At 42.7% G+C, this 24,708-nt stretch overlaps 1 protein-coding gene across 1 annotated transcript in view; it reads left to right on the top strand.

Moving 5' to 3' along the window:
• ADAMTS14 (ADAM metallopeptidase with thrombospondin type 1 motif 14) overlaps positions 1-24,708 on the top strand; it is a 240,098-nt gene that overhangs the window by 34,722 nt on the left and 180,668 nt on the right. The window contains exon 3 of the mRNA XM_088473607.1: positions 18,015-18,171. Within this exon, the coding sequence (XP_088329733.1) occupies positions 18,015-18,171 (157 nt within the window). The remainder of the gene's footprint in view (positions 1-18,014; positions 18,172-24,708) is intronic.

The following is a 24,708-nucleotide window of genomic DNA, read 5'->3' as shown; positions in this document are numbered from 1 at the left end:
CCGACCGCAACCCATTCTCATTACAGATGTAAACTCATACACCTATCCTTTTTGCACCAAATGGTGTGATTCCCGTACTGTTTACGGTTTTCTTCAGTGTTGCATTTTATTTGCATATAATGTACTAGGTACTTAGGATTAGTTTTATTGTCGCAAAGGAATTAGTAAAAAGTGACAGATCAAGCATAATGATACATAAAGCGCAGCACGCTTGTATCGGACAGGTTTTTTGTCTTTTTACACAGATTGCACACTTTTTCCTCAGTTTTGCTACTTTTTCCTCCTGGTTTGCTACTTTCTTCTCATTTTTGCATTTTGTTTTGCTTATAGTGTACTAGGTACTCGGGATTACTATTTTTGGAGCAAAGGAATTGGTAAAAAGTTGCAGATTTAGCATAATGATGCATAGAGCAGGTCACTCGTATATATCTTTGCCTTTTTACCATTCATTGTGCTACTTTTTTCTCATGTGTACTACATTTTTCTTAACTTTGCTATTTTGTTCGCTTATAGTGTACTAGATACTTAGGATTACTGTTTTGGTGCCGTTAAGTCACAAGGTCCGTGGTGTGCAGAATGGAGCTATTTGGATTTTGGAGTGATTTCAGGATATATGGACACATCTGTATATAAGAGAATATGTGGGAAAAAAATAAAATATATTTTATCTAGAATAAACAAAAAAACTTGGAACATTTGGGGACCATCAATTCTTAAAAACAAAGAAAACGAACATTTATTTCACAATGAAAGTAGAAATTTGATTAGCAGTCTCTATTCATGTGTGTGAACATCCTTTCGATTACATTTATTTACTGTATTTGGTGGTCACCTACTTTTAATTTTCTGACTTCCAGATTTATGTATTTGAGAAAAGTGTATGAATCTAGTAACAGTTATTACCCACGTATGCTGCTTACAGTTTTTTAAAGAAAGAAACCTGTTGACTAAATGTGGCTTCTTACCATTAATGGTAATTGTGTCTATACTGGGTAAAACATATGTAATAAGTGCACTTTATGTAAAATGATTCTTTACTTGCAAGACAGCATGGTGGATAGATGTATGTGGACACATCTGTAATGAGTTATTTCTGAACCTGACTTCTCTTATTGTGGGGTCACTAGGAGTTTCCCCAATTTTCTACCTAGTTCAAAATGCAATTGCATTTTTAAGGTTTTTTTTGTTTTTTTCATAAGCATGTGAGATTACCTTTCTGCAAGTTAAGAAAATGTAATTAAGAAGAGACTGAAGTAATTTAAACATTGAATGATTTTGCATTAACCGCTAACAAAAGATACCCTAACTGGGCTCCATTTGATACAGTACACCTGAATATATCCAGCTTGTCGCCATATGTGTGCATCTACCTATGTTTATGGGGTAAGAGATGACCTGTATGTGCTCTCTTCTCCTGGTAAACCCTATAATATATTCTTCTACCCTGAGTCACAGGGTCTTTTGATGCACTAAGCCTGTTCATGTCTTTCATCAACAGCATTGCATGCGCCGTAGTGGTTTTCGGAATTTTTTGCGCATGCGTAGTTGCGGATAATCACTCAACTACGTGAACATCAGCATTGCGCGTAAATTGAATTCACCTCTGAATCAGGTCCTATAGGTTTTTTTAACACACATTGTGTAACTGAGGGTCTGATTCATTACGGAACACACTTGCGAATGCAATAGCGATTACGCACGCAGTTCAACTGCTAATTCACCCTCCACCCCAGTGACCCAGCACCAGTGGAAGCTCCCACAAGCAACTCAGCCCTACTGCTGCATTCACAACCACCAGCACCACCCGGTCGCTGACCACTGCAAAATAGAAGATCCTCTTGAACAACAGCTACTCATCTTTACCACCACAGCAGCTTCAATCAGTCAACAAGGAACTGCAGCAACACAACACGCCTACGGCCTACCGACTCTGAGACTATTCATTCATACGCGGGACGCCGCCAGGTGTACTACACCACCCACCACACCATACCCCTCTCGCTCTCCCCCCCTCACCCACCGAGACTCCCAAGACTCTCGACCATAGTGTCCAACAGGGGTAACGTGCCGGTCTATTGAACAGCACGGAAAGGAGCCCCCTGAAAGGGTCGACCCACCTCCCCAGTCTCTCCCCCCCACCTCTCTCACCCACCACCACACCCACCTTGTTGCCCGGGACTATATAGGAGAAGCACTGTGACTACTCCAATAAAACTATTTACTCCCACCTTTTGTCCGCCTCTGTCATTCCATTGGTCCACCCCTCCCCACTCATTCACACCACACACACTAGCAACAACATACACAGTCCAACACTCCCCCATCATCATTGCACCCACAGGGCGAGCGCACCTTCCATACTCCAAGTCTCATGCTAATTAATTGAGATCACAATGCCGCCGCAACACTACTTAAGGACACCCACTTTACCTTACACACATCCGTAATGTTTAGCAAGACTGCAAAAACTTCAGTACAATTGAGCACCATAGCAGCCTCACGCACACTTGCACAAGCTCTGACCTTACTCAGAAATTGCTAACTTCAGCGCACACTATGTGGCCTCAGGCTGCGCATGGCATCGCAGTGGATAATTTATGCACGCCACTGCAACAGCGTTCAAAAGCACTGGCACGCCTGCGTTTCCCCAACCACCCCCCCCATCACCACCCACAAATGACACTTCCTGTCAATCACTCTTCGATGGGTCTGCGTAGTCTTTGCGATCGCAGTGGCAGGTTCACGCACGGCGATGCATACGCATGTGCAATACACAACATTCAGCCAAATTCGTGCGTATTAGCAACTGCGTTCCTTGCTGAATCAGGCCCAGAGATAGAATGTCACGTAAGTAAGCATTGCAACAATGTACATGGGTAGTGAATAGAATCATCTAGTATGGCACGGCATCTCTAGAATGGGTTGGGTACAGGATGCCGACACTCGCGGTCCCGGTGGTCAGAATCCCAAAGCCAGCATCCCGACAGGGTTAGAATACCGACACTTGTCGGTCAGTATTCTAAACCTCCACCTCTCCCTACACTAACTCTCCCTCCCCGGTGCCTGACCCTAACCTCTCCCCTAGTGCCTAAACCTAACCTCCCACACCCTAAACCTAATCCTCCCCCTTAGTGCCTAATCCCTAACGTTAACCCTCTCCCCAACTCCCTACTTACCTTTGGGATTCTGGTGGTCGGGACACCGGCTCCAGGATTCTGACAAGCGTTGAGAATCCGGCGCCGGCATTGTGAGCGCCAGAATCCCCGCGGTCAGGATATTGACCGCATCTTCTATAGAATATGTATGTAAATCTTCATACCACACAATCATATTATTTTCTGCTTGTCTATTATATTCAGATTTGATCAATTTTACTATAGACCACACCATCGAAATGCACCACAATTTCCAGCATTGTTATTTATTTGACCTTATATATAGATGTATTACATTATTTATGAAGAAGCAAGACTCTGTCAGATAGTTCTTCTGCTGGTTCAACCTTCAAACATTGCACCCAGAGGCAGGGTCGCCATCAGGGGGGGACTGTGGGGACTACTGTACCGGGCCCGGGCACTCCGACAGAGAAGGGGGGCCCGGCCAACTCCAACCACCCGCCTGGCTGCCGCTACCACCGAAGCAAACTAAAGGGGCCTCCTGTCCTACGCCCCAACCCGCCGCTGCTGCTGCATCAGCAGCCGAGGCATGTATCTGTGAACTGTTAATTTATAATAACTGTTTCCTTAATAAAATAAACAAATTTATATAAAAATTATACCACTTAGTCAATACCTAGGATTTTTTTTTGGGGGGACTCTGATAGTGGCTTCAATTTATCTTTGTAAAACTGTTCAGACCTTTAACCAGTAAATAGCTACCTGGGTTTACATCAGGGCCTTTCGTCTTGCTATGAGAGTTCTATGATCAGATTTTACAGCCCTTGCATAGAATCAAGATTTTAAATAAAATAAAATAGAAATCCTGACCATCTAATTAAATTAAAGGCTACAGATGTGTTCTCATACATCTAGCCTCAATGTACCACATACTTGCCTACTCTCCCGGGACTGTCGGGAGCCTCCCGAAAATCGGGTGCCGCTCCCGGCACCCCGCAAGACTAGGCAAGTCCCCCGGAATAGATGCTGGCTCCCCGCTAACTCCCGCGCTAGCCGCAAAAGTGGGCGGTGCGGGGGTGTGATGACGCGATTCAGCGCGAATCGCGTCATCGTAGCCCCGCCCCCTGCCTTATAATGCCAGTAATATTGGCATTATAAAGCGGGGGGCGGGGCCACTATGACGCGATCGCGTCAGCACGCCCCCGCTCCGCCTCTTTGACCCGCCCCCATCCTCCCTGCTGGACGGACCTGCCAGCCCCCTCCCGGATTCCCCTGCCAAGATGTCGGCAAGTATGATGCACCATGCAGCGTGACTTGTCTGGCATGAGTGACCAGCTAGGTCCCATGCAGCTCTGCTGGCATCGGGAGTCTTTCTTTGGCGAAAAGTGTCTAAGTCGTGATGCAGTTAGGATCAGAGGCAGAACTATGGGAGACAATGGAGGCGCCTGCCGCTGGGCTGCAGCTCTGAAGGGGCACCTCCTCCATTGTCCACAACATATTCACCCCACTTAGGGCTGTAACTATGTACCCGGAGTGTACCTTCGTGGCCCTTCCCGGCACCTGAGAAGCCACCATACACTAGTGGAGAGCTCAGTGTCAGGCCATTAGCTGCTGCCTTCGTCTATCTATAGCCCGTCTGCATGCAAATTGCTACATTACAGTGTCAGCGGCTGTGATGGGGGGGGGGGAGGCACCAAATTATAACTTGCCTCCGGGCATCTGGGATGAACTTACGCTACTGGTTAGGATGCATCAGCAGACTGCAGCAATCATGTGTGCGGACACATCTGTAGTTAATTGTTTTGCAATTACAATTAAATCTGTTACTTTGCCTTTGAATAGAGTGGTATTTTTTTTTTCTTTATTCAACTTCATTTGATTGCTTTATCCCTCCACCCTCTGGAGTTCAGTAAGATCACCTGGATGTGTAATCTTAACTGTAATAAGAACAGTTCTACATGTGGTGTAAATTGTATATGTCATTTTGCTTTTATGTACAAATAAAACTTGGTGTTTGGTCTGGTTAAATAATGAAATTACACCTTAAACTTCAAACTGTAAGGAATGAAGCTAGGTACACATCGGAACGAATGGCCGTCAACAGTGATTGTGCGTCCACATTGGACGACTTTAATGAACGACGCAATGATCACTGTTTACATCATTCATTAACAATGCATTAGCTGCTAGAGATATCGCTAGATTATATGTGCAGCACATCAAATGGCGACTGTCGCTAGCGACTGTGGGAGCACGAAATCGCCGGTACACACTGAGCGATGTTGGCAATATGTCATTACGAAATTTAATAACTCATTTGAATCTATATTAATATACTGTACTTGTTGCGTTATACAGTAGATAAATATATTTATTCTGTTATGTTACACAACTGTATGCTTTTCAGCTGCAGATTAGTTATAAGACACTGGGTGAATTATTGGCCATAGTTAACTAAAATTAATGTTTGCAAATATATTGTTGCATAACCTATTGATTTGATGAATCTCAGCTTGGACTAGTATATACTTAGGATTTTGTGATTAGGCATTTAAATATCCCTCTATACAGATCGACTTACTGTATGCTTCGTTCATGCGGACAAATGCTTTAGTCAGTTTAGTCTTTTTTTATCAGGGCCATCTTAATGTATGAGCTCAATGAGTAGCTGCCCAGGGCCCCATGAATCTAGGAGCCTTCGTGCAGGGGCGAGCTGGGCCAGGGGGCATCTACATAGAGTGTGTGGCTTCTTGCTCCGTGCATAGGGCAGCCGGCTAAGAGGCAGGCAGAGAAAGATGCTCCCTGGATTACATACAATCATTGTGGCCATGCAACATTTTCTATCTGCCTCCCAGCCTCCAGCCACAAAGTTGAATTTGGTTCAAAGGGGTGCACGTCCCCCAGGCCCCTCTCAAAGGGCCCCACGTACTCTAATCACAGCTGCAGTGCATATCAGGAACTGCACTGCGAGCTTGAGAAGAGTACAGGGAGGTGGAGTCCATAATCCTCGCTTTGTTTTTTTTATGTTTAAACATTGATTTTAAACATATAATGCTTTATAAATATGCAAATCAATAAATCTAAAGGTTTAATTTTATTGACCATTTACATTTTTATTCCCATGAGTGGGTTGGTAGGGGCCTCGGTGCATTGCTATACCCAAACCTATAATGCTGTTAAGATGGCCCTGCCTTAAATTATAATCTACAGCTGGCTATAGTGGCCTTTCTATTTCACGATGATCATTTGCAGCCAGTAACACTGGCCAGGACCAAAAATTGGGTATACAAGTGGTGAGACCAATATTTCACCAGGTTCTTTCCTACACATTGGATTTTAAACTCGTATGTATCAGTTAGGACATTCTATACTCCTAAAGAGTGTTGATCTCTGTATTGAAGAAGTGCTATATAGTCAGCATATGCATACACCTCTGCAGCTCTCTTTCACTCTTCTCTACTGATATTTTTTGTAACATTTTGCGATGTTGCTAAATAAGCAATTTAATGATTGTGAATTAAAACAGGGCGTACATTGTGGCCATCCACATGAAGGTTTTTCCTGGAAACCCAAGTGTGCAAAAATACCTGGGTTGTCAGTGTTACTGTTACTGGCTGATGTGTGTATCCAATTATAGTGATGATGCCCGACTGTATGATAGTTATTTTCAATATTATTACTGTGGATTTTGCTATTAGTGCATTTTTTAATCACTGTTACTACATATATTATTTATGTATTTAGCCAGTTGATCGTCTCTTTGAATATTATTTGGACATTGCATTTGTGATAACGCTGGCTTCTGGCTTATCCTTTTTATATATTCACTTCTGATATTTGAAATAAAGCTGCTCATCATTAGATGGCAGACTTCAGCGCATCATCAGTTTATATAATTGTTTTAGTTAAATGTCTGTAGGTCTTTTGTTTTATTTGTGTTTTTTAAGAAGAAATAGTTGCTGGTAAATTTGAAAAAAGGAAAATATATAACAGGTGGGATCCATCTTATCACTTATGTTCCAGACTTCCATATGTAGAATTCTGCCTTTTTCATGACAAACACAAGAGTATAGAGAGGTTCTAAACACTGACCAGTGTTTGATTGTTCACTATGAGTTGCCTATAGATGTAATGATACTTCCTGAGCTGGTTCTCAAGAGTGCCTGACCTTTTGCTGTTATATCCTTACTTCAGATACAGGGGCGTCTTAAGAGAGGAGGGGACCCGTGTGCACTCCCCGTGCGGGGCCCCCTCCTCTCTCTCCGGTGGCCGGCAGCCGACTGACACGGCTAGCCATCCACTGGAGCCTTAGTAGACTCCGGGCACTAGAGTGTGCCCAGAGTCTACTGCGCATGCGCAGAACGCCGGAAAATGTCCGTGGTGGCCATTCTTCTGGTGTTCTCCGCATGCGCAGTAGACTCCTGGCACACTCTAGTGCCCGGAGTCTACTGCGCAAGTGCAGAAAACTGTAAAAATGGCCGCGGGGGCCATTTTCTGGTGTTCTGAGCAGCGCAGACACCCGACGTGAGACCACGGACAGGTAAGTCTAAAATAATATGGGTGCAGTGTGTGCTGTGCGGGGCCCCCCTGGACCCATGGAAGGAACAGGGAAATGTCTCCTCCCCCGTGGGCGGAGCACAGATGTCGAGGCTAATACACTGTGAGATACCTCACAGTGTATGCCGCCGATATCTGAGGTCTGGCAGGCATTTTATCTGCCAGTGTATGCCCAGCATAAGCCTTGGATGGAGATAAAGTAAATGGAGATAAAGCCCCAACCAATCAGCTCCTAACTGCTATGTCACTGGCTGTGTTTGAAAAATTAGCTCATTGGCTGGGACTTTCTCAGTTCACTTTATCTCCATCCAAGGCTTTGTAAATAGACCCAATAATAACAAAGGACTTTCTCTTTTTAGTTGTTTTAATGTTAGATGAGTGGACATTTTTTGTGCAAGGTCCATCATGGTTGTAGGATAGGTAGCCTGGACTGCATTTAATGTCATCAGTGGCAGAAAAACCACCTGCAACCCTGACCAGTTTGATGAAGTTATCTCGCTTTGTTCTAGGTCCTGTATCATATGTGTCCTCCAGAGCGCTATCATTTTTGCTTAGTCTTGAAAATGAATGTACAGTATTATATGATAGTGCTTGTCTATCTTAAAATAGGCCATGCATATGATTCCCCTTGGTTTTTAAATAGTTTGGCTGCTTTTTCAGCTTCGTAATATTTTGCTTTACAGGTTTGGGAGCTGTTTTTGGAACTACATTTTCTTTTGCATTTTTGAATCATGACAAAATGGAATGGACAGATCCTTCATTGAAATAAAGTTAGCACCATGCGTTTTACTGAATTCAAATGTAGCGTGAATCCTCATTTATCTCAGACATGCACAGCTTTGGTTGGCCTGCTATTTGTCCTTGCCTATAACCCCTTTTCATTGATCTTGAAATGGACCCCCTGTTTGCTAACATGCATGCAAACAGTCACGTAACTACCGTGAGTGCAAGGGGTGCGGCTGCTATGGTGCCCGAGCTGCCTCTGTGGCCTGCCGATCCCCCTGCACCCAGTCACACACACAAGGTGGGCTGGTCCAGCTAGGGCTGCCGATCAGGGCCCGGGTTTCAGCGCTGTTGATTTGATGCTGAAAATCAGCTGGCGCACCGGCAGGCAGACATGGAGAGAGAGAGAGCGCTGCTGATCGCAAGGCAATCAAAGCTCACGGACCAGCAGCCAATCAGTAGTGGCGGCTCCTGTTTGGCTGCTGGTCTGCAAGCTTCGATTGCCTTGCGACTGGCGCCAGATTCAAATTGTGCCAGTCCTGTCTGGAAGGGGCATCGTGTTTGTGTGTGGGTGGGGGAAGCCAATGTTCTTTCTGGCCCAGGACACCAAAAAGTGTAGTTATGGCTCTGCCCCTTTCTATCCCTCCCTGATGCAAATGCTTAGATTCCAGTTCTGCTTTTGTGCCATCTGTTTTCCACCCTTATCCTTCCCCTCATAATCCCTGTACCTGTCATTTTCATGAGCGTTTCCCCACTCAGCAATTTCGGGGGAGGGACTTTCCTAAACACTTGTCACAGATTACTGCCCTTTTATTTCAATGGAACAGCAGCTTTGTGCCTTGTGCCAGAAGGGAGTCAGGCAGTGTTTGTGGTAATGACACTGAAGTTGGAAACTAAACAGAAAAGAAATTTGCCCGCACTGACTTTCACCCATATTGTACATGGTACCAGCTGTGTGGCATATTTAATGCGGTATATGTATGCAAAACAGAAAGACTTAAGTTGTTGGCTCTACTAGCGCTGCAAATCTACATGTATCTAGCAAATTATGAGGATTTTGTTAAAATTGTGATACATTTAGGCTTATACAATTAATACACATTATACATAAAATTGTGATACATTTAGGCTTATACAATTAATACACATTATACATAAAATTGTGATACATTTAGGCTTATACAATTAATACACATTATACATAAAATTGTGATACATTTAGGCTTATACAATTAATACACATTATACATAAAATTGTGATACATTTAGGACTCAAAGTCCTACTCTAGTACATATGCCCAACACACCATTAAATTCAAGTAAAATACACTCATCTCTCAAGTACAGAGGGTAACATTCAGACATGGGCTGACTTGTGTGTGACACCCAACTAGGCCTAGCTAATATGCCCGTGCTCAGTTTTTGCTAGATACGCCCAGATTTGCAGTGCCAACGATAGCGCCAAATGTCTTTCTGAAGTTGGAACCTCCCTGTGTAACAAGACAGTGTAAGAATTTAATTCAGTAAAAAAAAATATTTTTCAGCTGCATAGCACTCAATGTACGATAGCTCTGTATTAATTCCTAAAGTAAAATGTTGTTATGGACATGGTGTAGCTCTGGATTTCACTATATGCTATTGCTTGTTTTACTCCCCTGTACAGCGAATTTGGTGGTTATGCTAAATGACCCCCCCACTCATTTTAGCAGGGAATTATAGTGCATGATGTAAACCTTGGATGTCCAACAGATGGCTTCTAATATCTTGACTAGCCTCACTAAGGACTTAGGGCTTCATTCAGAGGCGGCCATATGGTCTATGACCGCACGGCCGCCTCGATGTTGGTCCAGTGCGCATGCGCACGAGGGAGCCGGCTCCTTCGTGCGCATGCGTGAGACCCGCTACGACCGACAGCGCCGGTCGTAGCAGGTCTCTTTCCAAACGGGGCGAGCTGTTGATGTTGATTGACAGCTCGCCCCGTTTGGAAGGCGGGCCGGGGGCGGGTAGCAGCCCAAACGGAGGCGTTCCCATGGGAACGCCTGCCGTTTGGGGGAGACCCCACTGACATCACTAGTGATGTCAGTGGAGAGCTTCCGGCTCTGACAGAGCCAGAAGCTCTCCGGGGCTTACGACAAGTGAGATCCTACCCTAGGGTCTCGTCGTAAGCCCCGATGGTCGCGATGGTCTATGACCATCGCGACCATCACCCTAGCGGTCGTTAGAGCTGTGGGTGTAAACCCACAGCCTAACGACCGAAACAGAGGCGGCCGGTCAGGATGCAAGCGGCCGCCCAGTTTCTGAGCGACCGCTTGCATCCTCCGACCGCCTCTGAATGAGGGCCTTACTCCATGTGCAACTTTATGTGACCATTATAGGATATGATTTTCAATGCTGCCGAGGCGGCTTTCTATTGTTCTATATACAGTCTCTTCCACAGATGGCACAGATAGTACTAGTGAATTGCTGTCTGTAGAAGTATTCTACATAGATTCTAATTATTTAAATATGGTTAATTCTGTACTAGACAAATATCTGTATCCACAAACATGGTTCCCTAAGAGCTACAGTTATTATACCTCTACCTTATAAGACAACTGTTCGCTACACCTCTTAGATTGTAAGCTTTTTTTTTGGACAGGGCAATCTTTACCTTCTATTTCATGTAATTGCGTGTAATTGATTTGTATCTTGATCCCCTTAATTTACAACTCTGCTTAATGGGTTTTTCAGGGCAATCAATTCATTCTTGGGCACTACTGCTAGAGCTTAGGGAAGTAGACAACAGGGGGGTGAGATGTATCAAACCTTTTAAAGAGTGAAGAAGTGGGCAAATGAAGAAGCTGCCCATAGCATACAAACAGCATTTATCAAGTACATTCTAGAAAATGATAGGTAAAAGTTGACTGGTTGCTATGGTCCTCTCTTCTACTCTTAATACGGCTTAATACATCTCCCCACTTCTATCAAAAGCTTGTCTTAAACTGATATAAAAATATAGTATTATGAAGACTAACACCTGCATCGTAAGGGGGGTATTTATTTAAATGCAGGTTCCATCAGAACTTTGTGCAATGTCCGGTTGCATACATTGCTGATACAGGTAATACAAATTATAGGAAGGAAACTTGCTTCTTGCATCCCAAGCAAAAACGGGACAGGTTTCCTTTGCGGATAACTCCCTTTATTTTAGAGCACATGGTTTTATCACCACCTTGCGGCTCATTGAATCTCCACCTAAGTGTTAAGGCGGTTTGTAAAGACATTTGGTAGACCCACTTGTTACTTTAAGTATTTGTCTACCCCTTTCTTCTGTAAAAATCTGGTGAATTTATATAAACTAAAAATAGACATCTGATATGTTAATCTCTTTAAGTTTGATTTTATTAAAATGGACATTAATTTTGTTTTAATATGCTTATTTTTTCATTTTGAACTGAAGTATCAAATACTTGATTTACCGTTTTGTTACATTTGCACATAAAGATACAGATCCAATTTTATTTGTGGTGGAATTTAGTCATCTAAAATAAAATGCAAAGTTATATGCTAATTTGGCATCACCTCTGAATGAGAAGAGCATAGGGGTAACCTTCTGTCAGGAGGTATCATTTATTGCCCAGACGATAAATCACATTGGTGGATCTGCTGAGAGGCCAAATCCACCAACCATCAGTAGGCGAACATTAAATTGCAACTAAAGATACTTTGCCACCCTTCAAAATAGTCAGGTCCTCCAACTTTCTGGAACCTTAGGGCTCAGCCATGCAGCCATATTACCCAAGCTTGTCTGCTCATCTTGCAAGCTTACCTAAAAAAATCGAGAGGGAGGGATGGGGGTGTTGGTTATCCAGAAGTCCAATCCCATTGCAACCCACACCCACCTCCTTTTTGCTGCCATGTACTGTTTAATGTTGGATGTTAAAACAATTTGCTGGTTCTATGTTATAGTTAAGACAGAGCCCCAATAAAAATGTTTTGCATGTAGAAGCCCATGGTCTCCAGCTAGGGGAAGAGATTTCTTTAGGTGGTAATGCAGCTATTGTAGATTTCCCTTATATGCTTATAATTATTATGATTATCCTGGCCTGGTAACTAGATCTTACAATAATTACTATTTATGAAAACTTGTGCTTGTGAAAGAGAGACTCTATTAAAATATGTTGTTTTGTTCTCCCTAAGACGACCATGCAGTATGTTATTTTAATGTGGATTTTAAATTCTTTAATGTCATTTTTGATAAGTGTCTGTATGTAAATCGTAAAGTACAGTAACACATTAGTATGCAATCGTAATGGTTTAGACATGTGGCTCTTTTAAATGGATTCCAACAATAGAGACATTGCAAGACTTGGCTTTATGCTCATGTTAGCTAACAGCAGCTATTTTAAAAGCCTAAAGCACTTCAGGCAATCTTTAACTTAATGTAGACCATCTGATACTAGTGAGTGGTTCATGTATGAATGCAATTTGTGCTTCATGAAGTTTATTGTCCTGTGTAATAAGCCAAATATAAGCTTTTTACAGGTGTCTCGCTGTCACAGTGCACCAGTCAATTTGACGATTCTGGGAATGAATTTGATAACAATGTATAGTTCTTATTTTTCAATCTTTTAAAAATACAATGTAGTGTTTTTTCCCCCCAGTATAGTAAGAGTGTGGCGTCGCAAGTTGAATCCAATTCTGTCCTACACATATCTTAAGAAATCCCTATTAGGAGGTGCATCACAAGTCCATGATGATGACAGCTTCATCTTTGTACTTTTTACATATATATTCCATTCTACTGCAATATTTTATGTAGCAAGCATTAAGATAATTAAATTATAGCAGTAGAATTGTAAGTGTGCAGACACAATTTTGCAGAAATCGCATTTCTAGTTCTATGTTCAACTTTACATAAGGTACTATGGCCCTCATTCAGAGGCGGTCGCAAGAAACTTTCTCGCTCTGGAGCTCCCCGTTTTGTAGGCGGGCCAGGGGGGGGGGGTGGTTTCTAAAACGGAGGCGTTCCTTAAGGAACGCCTACCGTTTTATGGGCGGCTGCACTGACATCATCAGTGATGTCAGTGGGAAGTTTCCTGCTTAATCAGAGCAGGAAGCTCCCTGGGGCTTGCGGTTGACGAGACCCAACCTTAGGGTCTTGTCGCAAGCCGCGATGGTCAACCTGGTCGGCCGCTAAGCTGTGGGTGGTAACCCACAGCTTAGCTAACGACCAGGAGGCCGCACTAAAAAAAAGGAAGCGGCCGCCCTCATTCAGAGAGAGCGATCACTTCTTGCGACCGCCTCTGAATCAGGCGCCCTGTTTCTTACACTGTTTGTACACTAATGGGAACTGTTTAGTTTGTAATGACAGTCATCTAGTTTTTATCTTGAATGTCCGAACAAGGCTGGTGCAAAGCCCTGGAGTAGCCCACCCCCCACTAGGAAGTGATTCCACCACCCTCATTACTTCTTTCCTTGGCAGTAGAAAATGGAGGCGGCATCCTAAGCATATGGCACCTGTCTGTGTCATCGTAACCAAGCACCACACTCCCAGTGTAACAATGAAATGGAGAAATAGCAGCCAGCAGCTTCACATGCTGCTGACTGCTGCTGCTTCATGCCAGCGGGTGGCACATGTTTGGGGGTGCCATCAGTGAGTAAAAATTACTGTTCATTAATGAAGCCAAAAACATTTACAGCAGAACTTAACAGCTGTAACCAGTGACATTCTGTTACTTTTCAGTCAATCATCTTGAGTTGGTACCCTTCATAATCCGCTATACATCTGTTCTTGCTGACTGTCTAATTGTATTGTACTCACTCTTTACAGCTCATGCGACTATGGTCCTGGTTCTGTGTCGCACTCTATGCCGATGTTCACGTAGTTGAGCGATTATTTGTAGTTGATCATGCGTGAGACGTTCTGCATGCTTTATACAGAGTGTACGCACAAAAAAGCTGCTGCGATCGGGTCAGATGGTATCAGAAAGATGGCAGAAAAGTGATGGACGTTCCTGGGAGGTGGCTAGTATAGCACACAAACATGGTCCGTTCAGTGGGGGTGTTATAGGCGTGTCAATGCAGGCACACAGCCACAGGCATAGGAGGCATGGTCAGATGGAGAAACTGCATTTGCCATAGGGGTGCTGCAATTTTTGATGTTGCGACCGATGGTAGCATGTAAAGACTTATCTTCCTTGCCAAACGTTCATCGTCTGCTGCCCCGCTCTGTCAGTCCCTCCATTGGTTGCCAGTTTTCTACTGTATTCAATACAAAATACTCTTACTTACACATAAGGCTATTAACCAAACCACACCAACATACATCTCTTCACTCATCTCAAAATATCGCCCTACCCGACCTCTCCGCTCAGCACAAGATCTGCGTCTCTCATCCCCATGCATTACTTGCTCCCACTCACGGTTACAGGACTTTCTTAGGGCTGCACCCACTCTATGGAATGCCTTACCACGCAAAATACGACTTTCCTCTAGTCTCCAATCCTTCAAGCGATCCCTGAAAACTCACCTCTTCAGGCAAGCTTATCAGATCCCAGAACCGCCCACACAACCATCATAGTTTCCATATATAATTACATCCCCTTTTACAGTCCACACATAACCTCACACATTGTCTTTCTCTCACATCCTCATGACATTTGGCCGACATTTCTGTGTGACTGGATCATGCAGCCAACCAAGAAACTGTGCATTGTGGCTGGACCAAGATGCAATATATAGCACCTATCCTTGTGTATTACTGCCTATTTCCCTATAGATTGTAAGCTTGCGAGCAGGGCCTTCCTACCTATATATCTGTCTGTTATTACCCAGTTTTGTTCTATCAATGTTGACAATTGTAAAGCGCAACGGAATATGCTGCGCTATATAAGAAATTGTTAATAAATAAATAAAAATAAATAAAGACACACCAATCGGTATAAAAGTGGTTATCTCAGTCCCTGCACATTCGGTCACATGGATGTACGCAAGGGAAGAAATTAGTAGCGGCATTTGAATAAACTGGCAGACAGGTGACCACCAATAACACACTGCTACATTCACTTTGTGTGCAACTCAAGCTGGCCATACACCAAACCAACTTTCCTCTATCCAACTAGTTGGTTGGTTGGAATGAAAATCCAGTAATGTATGGGAGTAAATGACAATCAGCAATTTGCTCCTAAACACCAGGAAAAATCTTTTTTTTTTTTTTTTTTTTTAACCAATTGCTGATCATCAGTTACTCCCATACATTACCGGATTTTCAGTTCAACCAGCCAACTAGTTGGAAAGTTGGAGGAAAGTTGGTTTGGTGTATGGGCAACTTCAGAATCAGCCGTTATAGCTAATGTTACTGCTTTTTTTTTTCAAGTAATATGAAAGGCAATGTGTATACGGTCCACATTTTCAGTCAGACAGATGCAAGAACATACAGTATTACCTGGTTGAGGTCAATCATGTCACTTTTTTTTTCAATCAGCAAGTTATCTTGTATCAGGTTACTTTGTTACGTTGTATAGCTTTGTAATATCATAGTTTGTTCAGTGTTTAGGGTAAGCTCATCCTGTTACCTTGGTAAAGGTGACCTGCACCAGACCAAACATAGGGACTCATTCAGAGATGTACGCAATCCAATGGTGTGTATACATCTGCGATGGTGGGTGGAGTGCACATGCGCAGGCCTCCATCTGCGGGTTTGCTCACAGTGCCCCAATGCTGCCTTCCTTATATCTTGTAATTTATTTAACTCTAATAATAAACCACTCTTTGTAAGTCCACCAATGACTCTACTATTAATGTGAGACTCATCTGCCCAGGTATAGCACTCATTGATGTATATATTTTTTATATTTTGAGAGTTGAAGTATCACCTCGTCTGTAGTAAAGCTGTTTGTGCCTATAGTACAGTATATCTTCCCCTCTGTTGCAGGTGACGTCTTGTGAATTGACAACAATAAAATAGAGCATTTTTTTTCTGTTTGTCTGCAATTTCTTGTTCTCCTTCACTATATCCATCAATACTATTCCTATATTACTTTTTGCAAATGTATCCAAAGAATGTTTTGTCATCTTCTTTTTCACTGCCTGTGTGTTTTATCTTATATTTTACATACTTTTTTTTATATATATATAGCTTTTATATACTTTTTATCTTCTTCCTGATTGGTAATATCTATATTTTTTTATGTTCTTTTTAGCACTTGCAGCAACTTTACTTACTTGGAACACCGTATTGGTTTTCCTACCCTTTTGTCTTTAGTAACATATCTGGTACAATGTATCTGATACAGCTGTAAATGTTTTTTTTTAGTTTATTCTGCTGCTACCTCTTATTCCCTCTTTGTCAGAAATTCACAAAAATGATGAGGTAAATCCAATTAGCCGCAATGTACTCCGGGGTGCGAGTCACCGCTGCAAAAGTGCTTGTAGCTCCATATGACTGCAAGCAAAATTGAGCGAATTCGGGCAGCGGGGGTGCAAGATGAGGTGCCGTTGCCAGCGTTTAACACCATGGCAATGGCAACTCGCACCCTTTGCAGCTAGTATCTAAAACCTGCGTTTTTGCTGCTTGGCATCTGACTGTAGATTAAACTATCCTGATGGTCACCACAAGTCCCCTGCTATATACACATTTCATTCTACGGGATGTAGTTAGCAGACGGGATGCCGTCGGTCTAAATCCTGCCGGTGGAATCCCGACACAAGATTTAAGATAGACGTCGAAATACTGACACCTATCTTAATCCCAACGCCGGAATACAGACAGACGAGGTAAGCCGGGGCGTCTTTAGCTGTTAGCCGCAGGGGGGGGGGGGGAGTGTTAGGTTTAGGCAGCATAGTGAGGTTAGGGTTAGGTTTTCGGGGGAAATGTTAGGGTTAGGCACCCCAACAAGGGGGGGTGTTAGGGTTAGGCACCACAGGGGGGGGTTAGGTACTAAGGGGGGATGGTTAGGTTTAGGCACAAAGGGGAGGGTTAGGGTGCGGGTGGGGAGGGTTAGTGTTAGGCTACAAGAAGGGAGGGTTAGAGGGAGATGGGGGGAAGGTTAGTATCCCTGTCGGGATACTGACCATCATTAAGCCGATGTCGGTATATTGACAGGAGGCAGCCCGATTGCAGTGTAAATGTAGTAGCCTGCTAATTATAGGCATTTGCGAGTTCCTTGCCAGTCTGGCCAATGTTTTAAAGGGGCAGTCATTAAAGGGCAAAACCAGATTGGTTTTGTCTTTTAAATTGTTGCCCCTTTGAACTCGCCGATGCCTGTATCACACAGGCGATTACATTTACCCTATGTCTCCATTTTGTATGGAATACATTTAGGTTTTGTTTTCATAAAATCAGAGTTTATAGATCTGTATTTCTATTTCTGGTAAGGATGCATATTGAAACGCCCCACGTATATATAAACAGATTTCTAGGAAAAAGTTTCCCTCGCTGTACTAACTGATCAGACTGTTTCCTTTTTTCCCCATTCAACAAGCTATGTATTTTGTCTAGAAAATAAAATAATGAGAATTACTCATTTTAACTATGCCTTAGCTTTAGCAAAAGAGAGTATTTAGTAAGTTATATATTGTTTTTGCTTATCTTTTTTTTCATAGAAGTATTAATTATAAGCAATGTATTTGTTCCAGGCTGGCTTGATCAGGACAGACAGCAGCGAGTTTTTCATTGAGCCTCTAGAGAGAGGGCGGCAGAATGAGGAGGAGAATGGCCGTGCACATGTAGTCTACAGGAGATCTGCTATTCAACAGGATAACCTTGGAAGCCAAGAGGGCATGCATAATGAAGGTACCAAAGATAATTTATGTGGGCTGCGTTTCTTCTCTCCACAGAACATAGTGACTTTGTGTTGTTGTCAAGTGCTCTTGTGTTATTGTCACTGTAACGATCTATAAAGCTGGGTACACACTATCCGATGGGTGCCGCCGCTCAGATAAACGTTCCGATCCCACAGAGCGATTATCGGACCAGTGCGCACCTGGACACACCAAGCAGTTCTTGCTCAATGTGTACTTTTTTTTTTCATCTTTTGAACGGGATCAGCCGAATTGGGTGAGCAGGTCATCAGATGTGACTAACCGATCTGACTGTTTGCAGAAGCGCTTGAAGCCGTTTATCGGCTAACGCTCCTGCATTGCTCCCAGGGGCGTATTAAGTGAGGTGGAGGCTCGTGTGCAGTCTCCGTCCGGACCCCCTCCTCTCTACCCAGTGGCCGGCAGTGCATTGAGCGCAGCTGTAGACTCTGGGCACTAGTCTGTGCCAAAGTCTACTGCACATGCGCAGGTCACCTGGGAAATGGCGCTGCAGCTATTTTCTCTGTGATTTCCCTACTGGGCATGCCAAAATAGAAAAAGGGCCCAGGTGCTGAGGAGTTAAAATAACCCTTTCAGGTACAATGCAGCTGAGTGAGAGACTCACTCTCACCACAACACAAATAATTAAACAACAAAAACAGCCGCCATATCTGAGGGTTTTAAAGTTAATATCACTCAGAACAGTTATAAATATAAATGCAACATTTAATGATAAAGAGGACACATAACAGAAATAAAAATAGCAGCTATAATGCACATTTTAGGGGAAAGCTGCCGGGACCTGGTGCGTTGATAGAGGCTGTTTGGCAAAACTGAAGCCACAGTGCATGAGGACACAACTATATTCCTGGATAAATAAATGTATGGGGCCCACTGATTACAGCCATATTGCTCCAGGTAGAACTGTAGTTATAATTAAGCCATAGGAGTTTAAAGAACTTATAAAAAGGCTTAAGTTAAGCTAAGGTTAAATGCTGGTATATTTAGAGGGTCCATTAATTTTACACTACTTCCTAATCATGTTAAGACTGAAAATTAAACCAGTATGAATGACCGCCGGCCTTATGGTCGGCGGTTCAAATCCCGGCGCTGGAAATCCAGCAGGAGTGAAGATCCAGACATGGGATTAAGGTAAGTAAAACTAAATTTTCGACGCCTATTATTAGACCCCAGCCGGGATTTGACAGTCGGGAAGCATCTCATATGCTATGTCGCACACAGACCGGAGTAGGATTTAGTGACATGTAATGGACACGTTGGACGTTTTCCCTAGAAGAGAGAGAGAGTTTTTTTAAGAAATAGTTCAGAGAATATTTCTAGTTCCTTTATTGAAGTGGAGTGTGATGCCAGTCTAGTCCTCTGACAGTTTTCCAAGGTTGTCTAGGTTGTTTGAATATGCATAAATAATGTCTGCCTCATAAAATTTTATCACTCATTTAATATTTTATTGCCTGAATTGTGTCTTTTATTGCCTGGAAATATTTTCCTTACATCTTCAGTAGAAAATTTTGGGTCCATAATTAATCTGTTTCATAGTTTGTAGCTGTACTGTTCCTTTAAATAGCATAAAGGCGCTTTGTGAGGCTATGATTCGTTACGATATGGACAGTTTACAACAGTTTTATTTCATATAAGTATACTTATGTGAAATCTATCATTCATTTTCATATACATATACTGTATGCTAGCAGCCTCTCCAGCTCTATATAACCAAGTTCCCCAACTGCCACCTAGATTAAAACAGTAGCTCTAAGGCTTCCCAGTGCCAGGAAGCAATAAAATAGATGTAAAAGCTTTTCCTAATTGTTGGCATGCTAGAAGTTTAAAGTTTCAAAGTTTTCAGTACGACTAAGTATTTCTTAATTTTCTACTACTGTACTTTCAAGATCTGCAATGTTTATCTGCAATATTTATCTGCTGATGGCTGCTCTTCCAGAAACACAGATATATTCAAAATTGCTTTTATGGCTGATGCTTTAAAAAAAAACAGCAGCTTGTGCTTCAAAGCAGAAGTGACTGACCACCTACAATAAATTAATATTTAGTCCATATGTGTACGGTACAGCTCAGCCTTTTTACTAAGTGCTTGATTAGAAACCTTCTTTGCTGCTCTAGCAGAGAGAAGTCTACAGCGGCCTGATATTTGTTTTACTGTATAAAGTGAGTTCCAGGACAATTTCAAATGACTTCCTGTCAAAGCTGGTACGTGCATGACCTGTAACTCCTATGGTGCGCTGCTACTTGTACATATTCAGATGTGCAAGTAAAAAATTAGCAGCATGTAGTATTACGTCATACATGTCTACTCGCCCGGAAGTCCCGATTTTTCGGGTAACCTCCCGCACCCCTGGTAGAGTAGGCATTTCTCCCGCAATCTGCCCACTTCCTAGTGAAGTGGGCAGAATGGGGAGAATTTCAGCGGTGATCGCGGGTCCCCGAGTAGGGGGTGGGGCTTAATGACATAATTCTTCAAGAATTGCCTAATTTAGCCCTGCACTTATTTAAATTGGCACCAATCGCAGCAATTTACCGCAAAGGAGTGGGGCTTAATGATGCGACCCATCAGGCCCCGCCCCCATCGCAACCCACCTGCCTCTCCTCCCCGGGAGAAAAAGTAGGCAAGTATGTATTACGTACAGTACCTGAAACTTTGGGAACGTTTACGACATGTAGACAAACTTCTCTATTGCTCCCAAACCATCATCCTCCACTTCACCATATTTAATGAAAAAAATTACCTTCTTGATCCATTGTGAAACAAATGGGAGGGAAAAAAAAGATCAGAAACTTCTATGGATCATTATACAGCGATAGATTCTCCATTATTATATTGCTGGAAGGAATTGTGAATCTCTTAGTTTGGGTACCTGCACTTATTAATGTCTCTAAGTCTTATCTAGGTTAGACAAATTCATCTAGGGATGGGAATAGCAGAATAAAAGAAAATTATTCCGAGTTGTTCGCAAACCCGATGGTTTGCGTAAAACTCTGATGTTAGAAGATCTGCAGATGCGCAGGATCTGTACTGTACATGTGCAGATCGCCTTCTGCTTGCTCGCAGCCCAGATGCTGCCGTCTGATTGACAGACAAGGTGCCAGGTAGAATCCCAGAAAATTGGTGCTTGTTGCCCTTGTTTTCTGGGCGAGCTGAAGCCAGTGGCTACATCTCTGTACGCAGCTTCACTGGCTTTAGCTGTTTGAAACCACCGGCCATCCTGAGTAACCAGAAGATTACTCATATGGCCAGTTGTAACGCAGAGTGATCCTAGGACGCAGCTGCTGATCACTGAAGCCGACAGGAGGCATCTGTGGACACAAGACTCCTTGTGTAACATATACCTATTATCGTACATTAGCGTACAACTCTGAATCAGGCCCAACATTCCCCCCTGCTCTGGTGTACTGCATCACTTCCTTGAGTTTCTAACAAACCAGAGATTACGTGATATTGTGAGCAGCAAGCTGGTGGCCAATCCAATGGATAGACATCAATGACCTCTACAATTTACAGTGTGACAGTGGCTCTACAGTAGGGATGGGCAATAAGCATGCGCCGCCACAGTTTTGCTATTTGGCCATGCTAAAACTGTTGCAAGGCATGCTGGGATTTGTAGTTCAAACAACAGCTGGAGGGGCGCTTATTTCCCACCCCTGCTCTACAGCATCTATCTCTCTGTGTTTTGTTGATGCAAACAAAATTAAATTTTATGAATTGGAAAGTTTACATCTTCCACAGAATGTGTCACGATGAAGGACAAAACGTTGGTATTTCCCAACGTTATCCAAATATGTTGGAGAGATTGTGGACAGGAAGATACTTTAAAGCACTTTTTGTTTTGACCCTGTGGAAGATTTTTTGGAGGTCAGTGTCATGTTTTATAAATATGGTCACCTCTATCACTCATTAGGGCTGATAAGCACCTCCCCAGATTTGTCACCATCTGTGCTGGTCCGTGTCACTGAATGTCTCTCTGCCATTTCATCTTGGATGTCATCTCGCCACCTCAAACTTAATATATCCAAAACAGAATTAATTATATTTCCACCAGCCAATAGCAGTTAACAACCTGATATCTCTATTACTGTTGACAACTCGACAATCTACCCCACCCCACAAGCTCGCTGCCTAGGTGTCATCCTTGACTCTGAACTGTCTTTTGTTCCCCACATTCAATCTGTCTCTAAATCCTGTTACATACATCTAAGAAACATAGCCAAAATTCGATCATATCTTACGCAAGACACTGCAAAAACTCTTATACACGCACTCATAATTTCCCGCATTGACTATTGCAATAGTCTCCTTATTGGTCTTCCCAAAAACAGGCTCTCCCCACTACAATCCATTTTGAATGCAGCTGCGAGGTTGATCTTTCTCACCAAACGTTCAGTGTCTGCTGATCCACTCTGTCAGTCCCTCCATTGGCTGCCGGTCTTCTACCGTATTCAATTTAAAATACTTACACTCACACATAAAGCTATTAACCAAACCACACCAACATACATCTCTTCACTTATCTCAAAATATCTTCCAACCCGACATCTCCGTTCTGCACAAGATCTGCGTCTCTCATCCCCGCGCATTACTTGTTCCCATGCACGGTTACAGGACTTTTTTCGGGCTGCACCCACCCTGTGGAATGCCCTCCCATGCACAATAAGACTTTCCACTAGTTTCCAAACATTCAAGCGTTCTCTGAAAACTCACCTCTTTAGACAAGCTTATCAGATTCCAGGACCGTCCACCTAACCTTTTATAGCTCCCTATCTAACTCTCTTCTTATAGTAAACACCTATCACATCTTCTCTTTCTTCAGTTGAACATCCTCCTAACCCTAGGCCAACTTTCCAGTGTGATTGGATTATACAGCCCACCAAGAATATCTGTAATTGGGCTGGACCAATTTGCAATAGCACCTCTCCTTGTGTATCAACACCTATTTCCCTATAGATTGTAAGCTTGTGAGCAGGGCCCTCTTACCCTTATGTATGTCATGTATGTATGTATGTCTTTTACAACCCAGTATAATGTTAATCTTGATTCAAATTGTAAAGCGCAACGGAATTTGCTGCGCTATATAAGAAACTGTTAATAAATAAATAAATAAATAATCTATTAATCGTTCATTAATAATATAACATCAGCTGCCGCGAGCCTAATCTATGCCTCTTTCACCTATTCAAGTTACCCAGAAGGTCTGGGTGGTATTAGAAATACAGACGTTGACTGCTTACCTGGCTGACTCTGTAGCTACATTTGAAGAGATCTGGTCCCCTGGACTACAGTCATGGATCTCAATATAATGAACAGGGGTTCCTGAGAGTATTTTTCCTTGACCCGTTGTAGCCCAAATAGTTGGAGGGACAAAAGAGAAGGAACTACCTGCACACTACAGCCAGCTGATGCAGTGAAATTACTATGCTGTTTGGATATATATTTTCATTGTATACAAACTACATAAGTATGTGATTATCCTAGAGCAATGACATATGCTAAAACTGTTGGGGAAATGTTTGGTTGTAATGTTGGAGAAAGTTATTTCACTGAGAGGCCTTGTACACGCAAGCAGCATTTAACAAGCGACCTCAAGGCCTATTAAGCAGGCTGTGATGCTGATGGTCCCTACATTATTTACATGAAGGGTCCTGTACACACACAACCTCTGAGAAGCACCCTCAGCTTTGTGTTAATTTAGACATTGCAAAACAAACCCAGAAGCGCTGTCTTCCTTGCAGGGAAATATCTAATTTATTAATCCATATAGTAGCATACATTTTTTATTAAAAAACAATGTAGGCTCTTAACAATATAACACAATTTTTTATAATGGATATGTATCATAAAAACGTAATAATGCATAATAGATGATATTCAGCCATTTTGGTCTTCTAAAACCACTATTGCCTGTATAGGATACTCAAGCAAATCAAATTAGTAATATCAGTCAGGTTGTTCCTTGTTAGTGGGACAAATTAGTCAGCAGACTTATGCTTTAGTAGCTGCCATATGAAGTCAATCCATACGAATATGTCTTGTGCTTAAGGTCAATATCTGCATGAAATGATAAGTGTTAAGGTGCGTATCCACTTACAGACATAGAAACAAGTGCATGATTACGACATTGTAATCGTGCAGCCGTTTCACAGTTTGTGATGTGCCTACACTGAACGTTCAGTGTAGGCACATCAATCATCCCCGAACATGGGCAACCTGACGACGTCGTCAGGTTGACCAGCATGTTCGGGCAATGATAGATGTCAAAAACGACTAGCGGGCGGTCGCATCGCTGGTCGTTTTCGAAATTGACATGGCCGATGTGCGAACGATTAACAAACGATTGAACAATACCGATGTTATTATCGTTCAATCGAACTGTTTAATCGCGTAGTGGATACGCATCTTTAGTAGCAAACAAATCCACAAGTAGAACCTCTGAATGGTAGAAAAAATAATGAATTCTAAATAACACTGGAATACAACATTTTTGCTTCACATTAAAACTCTTGGTGT

The sequence above is a fragment of the Taudactylus pleione genome, unplaced genomic scaffold, assembly GCF_031769625.1.
Source record: "Taudactylus pleione unplaced genomic scaffold, aTauple2 ptg000016l, whole genome shotgun sequence".
Classification (NCBI taxonomy): domain Eukaryota; kingdom Metazoa; phylum Chordata; class Amphibia; order Anura; family Myobatrachidae; genus Taudactylus; species Taudactylus pleione.
The sequence above is the reverse complement of the archived record's forward strand: the minus strand, read 5'-3'. Positions and strand labels throughout refer to the sequence as shown.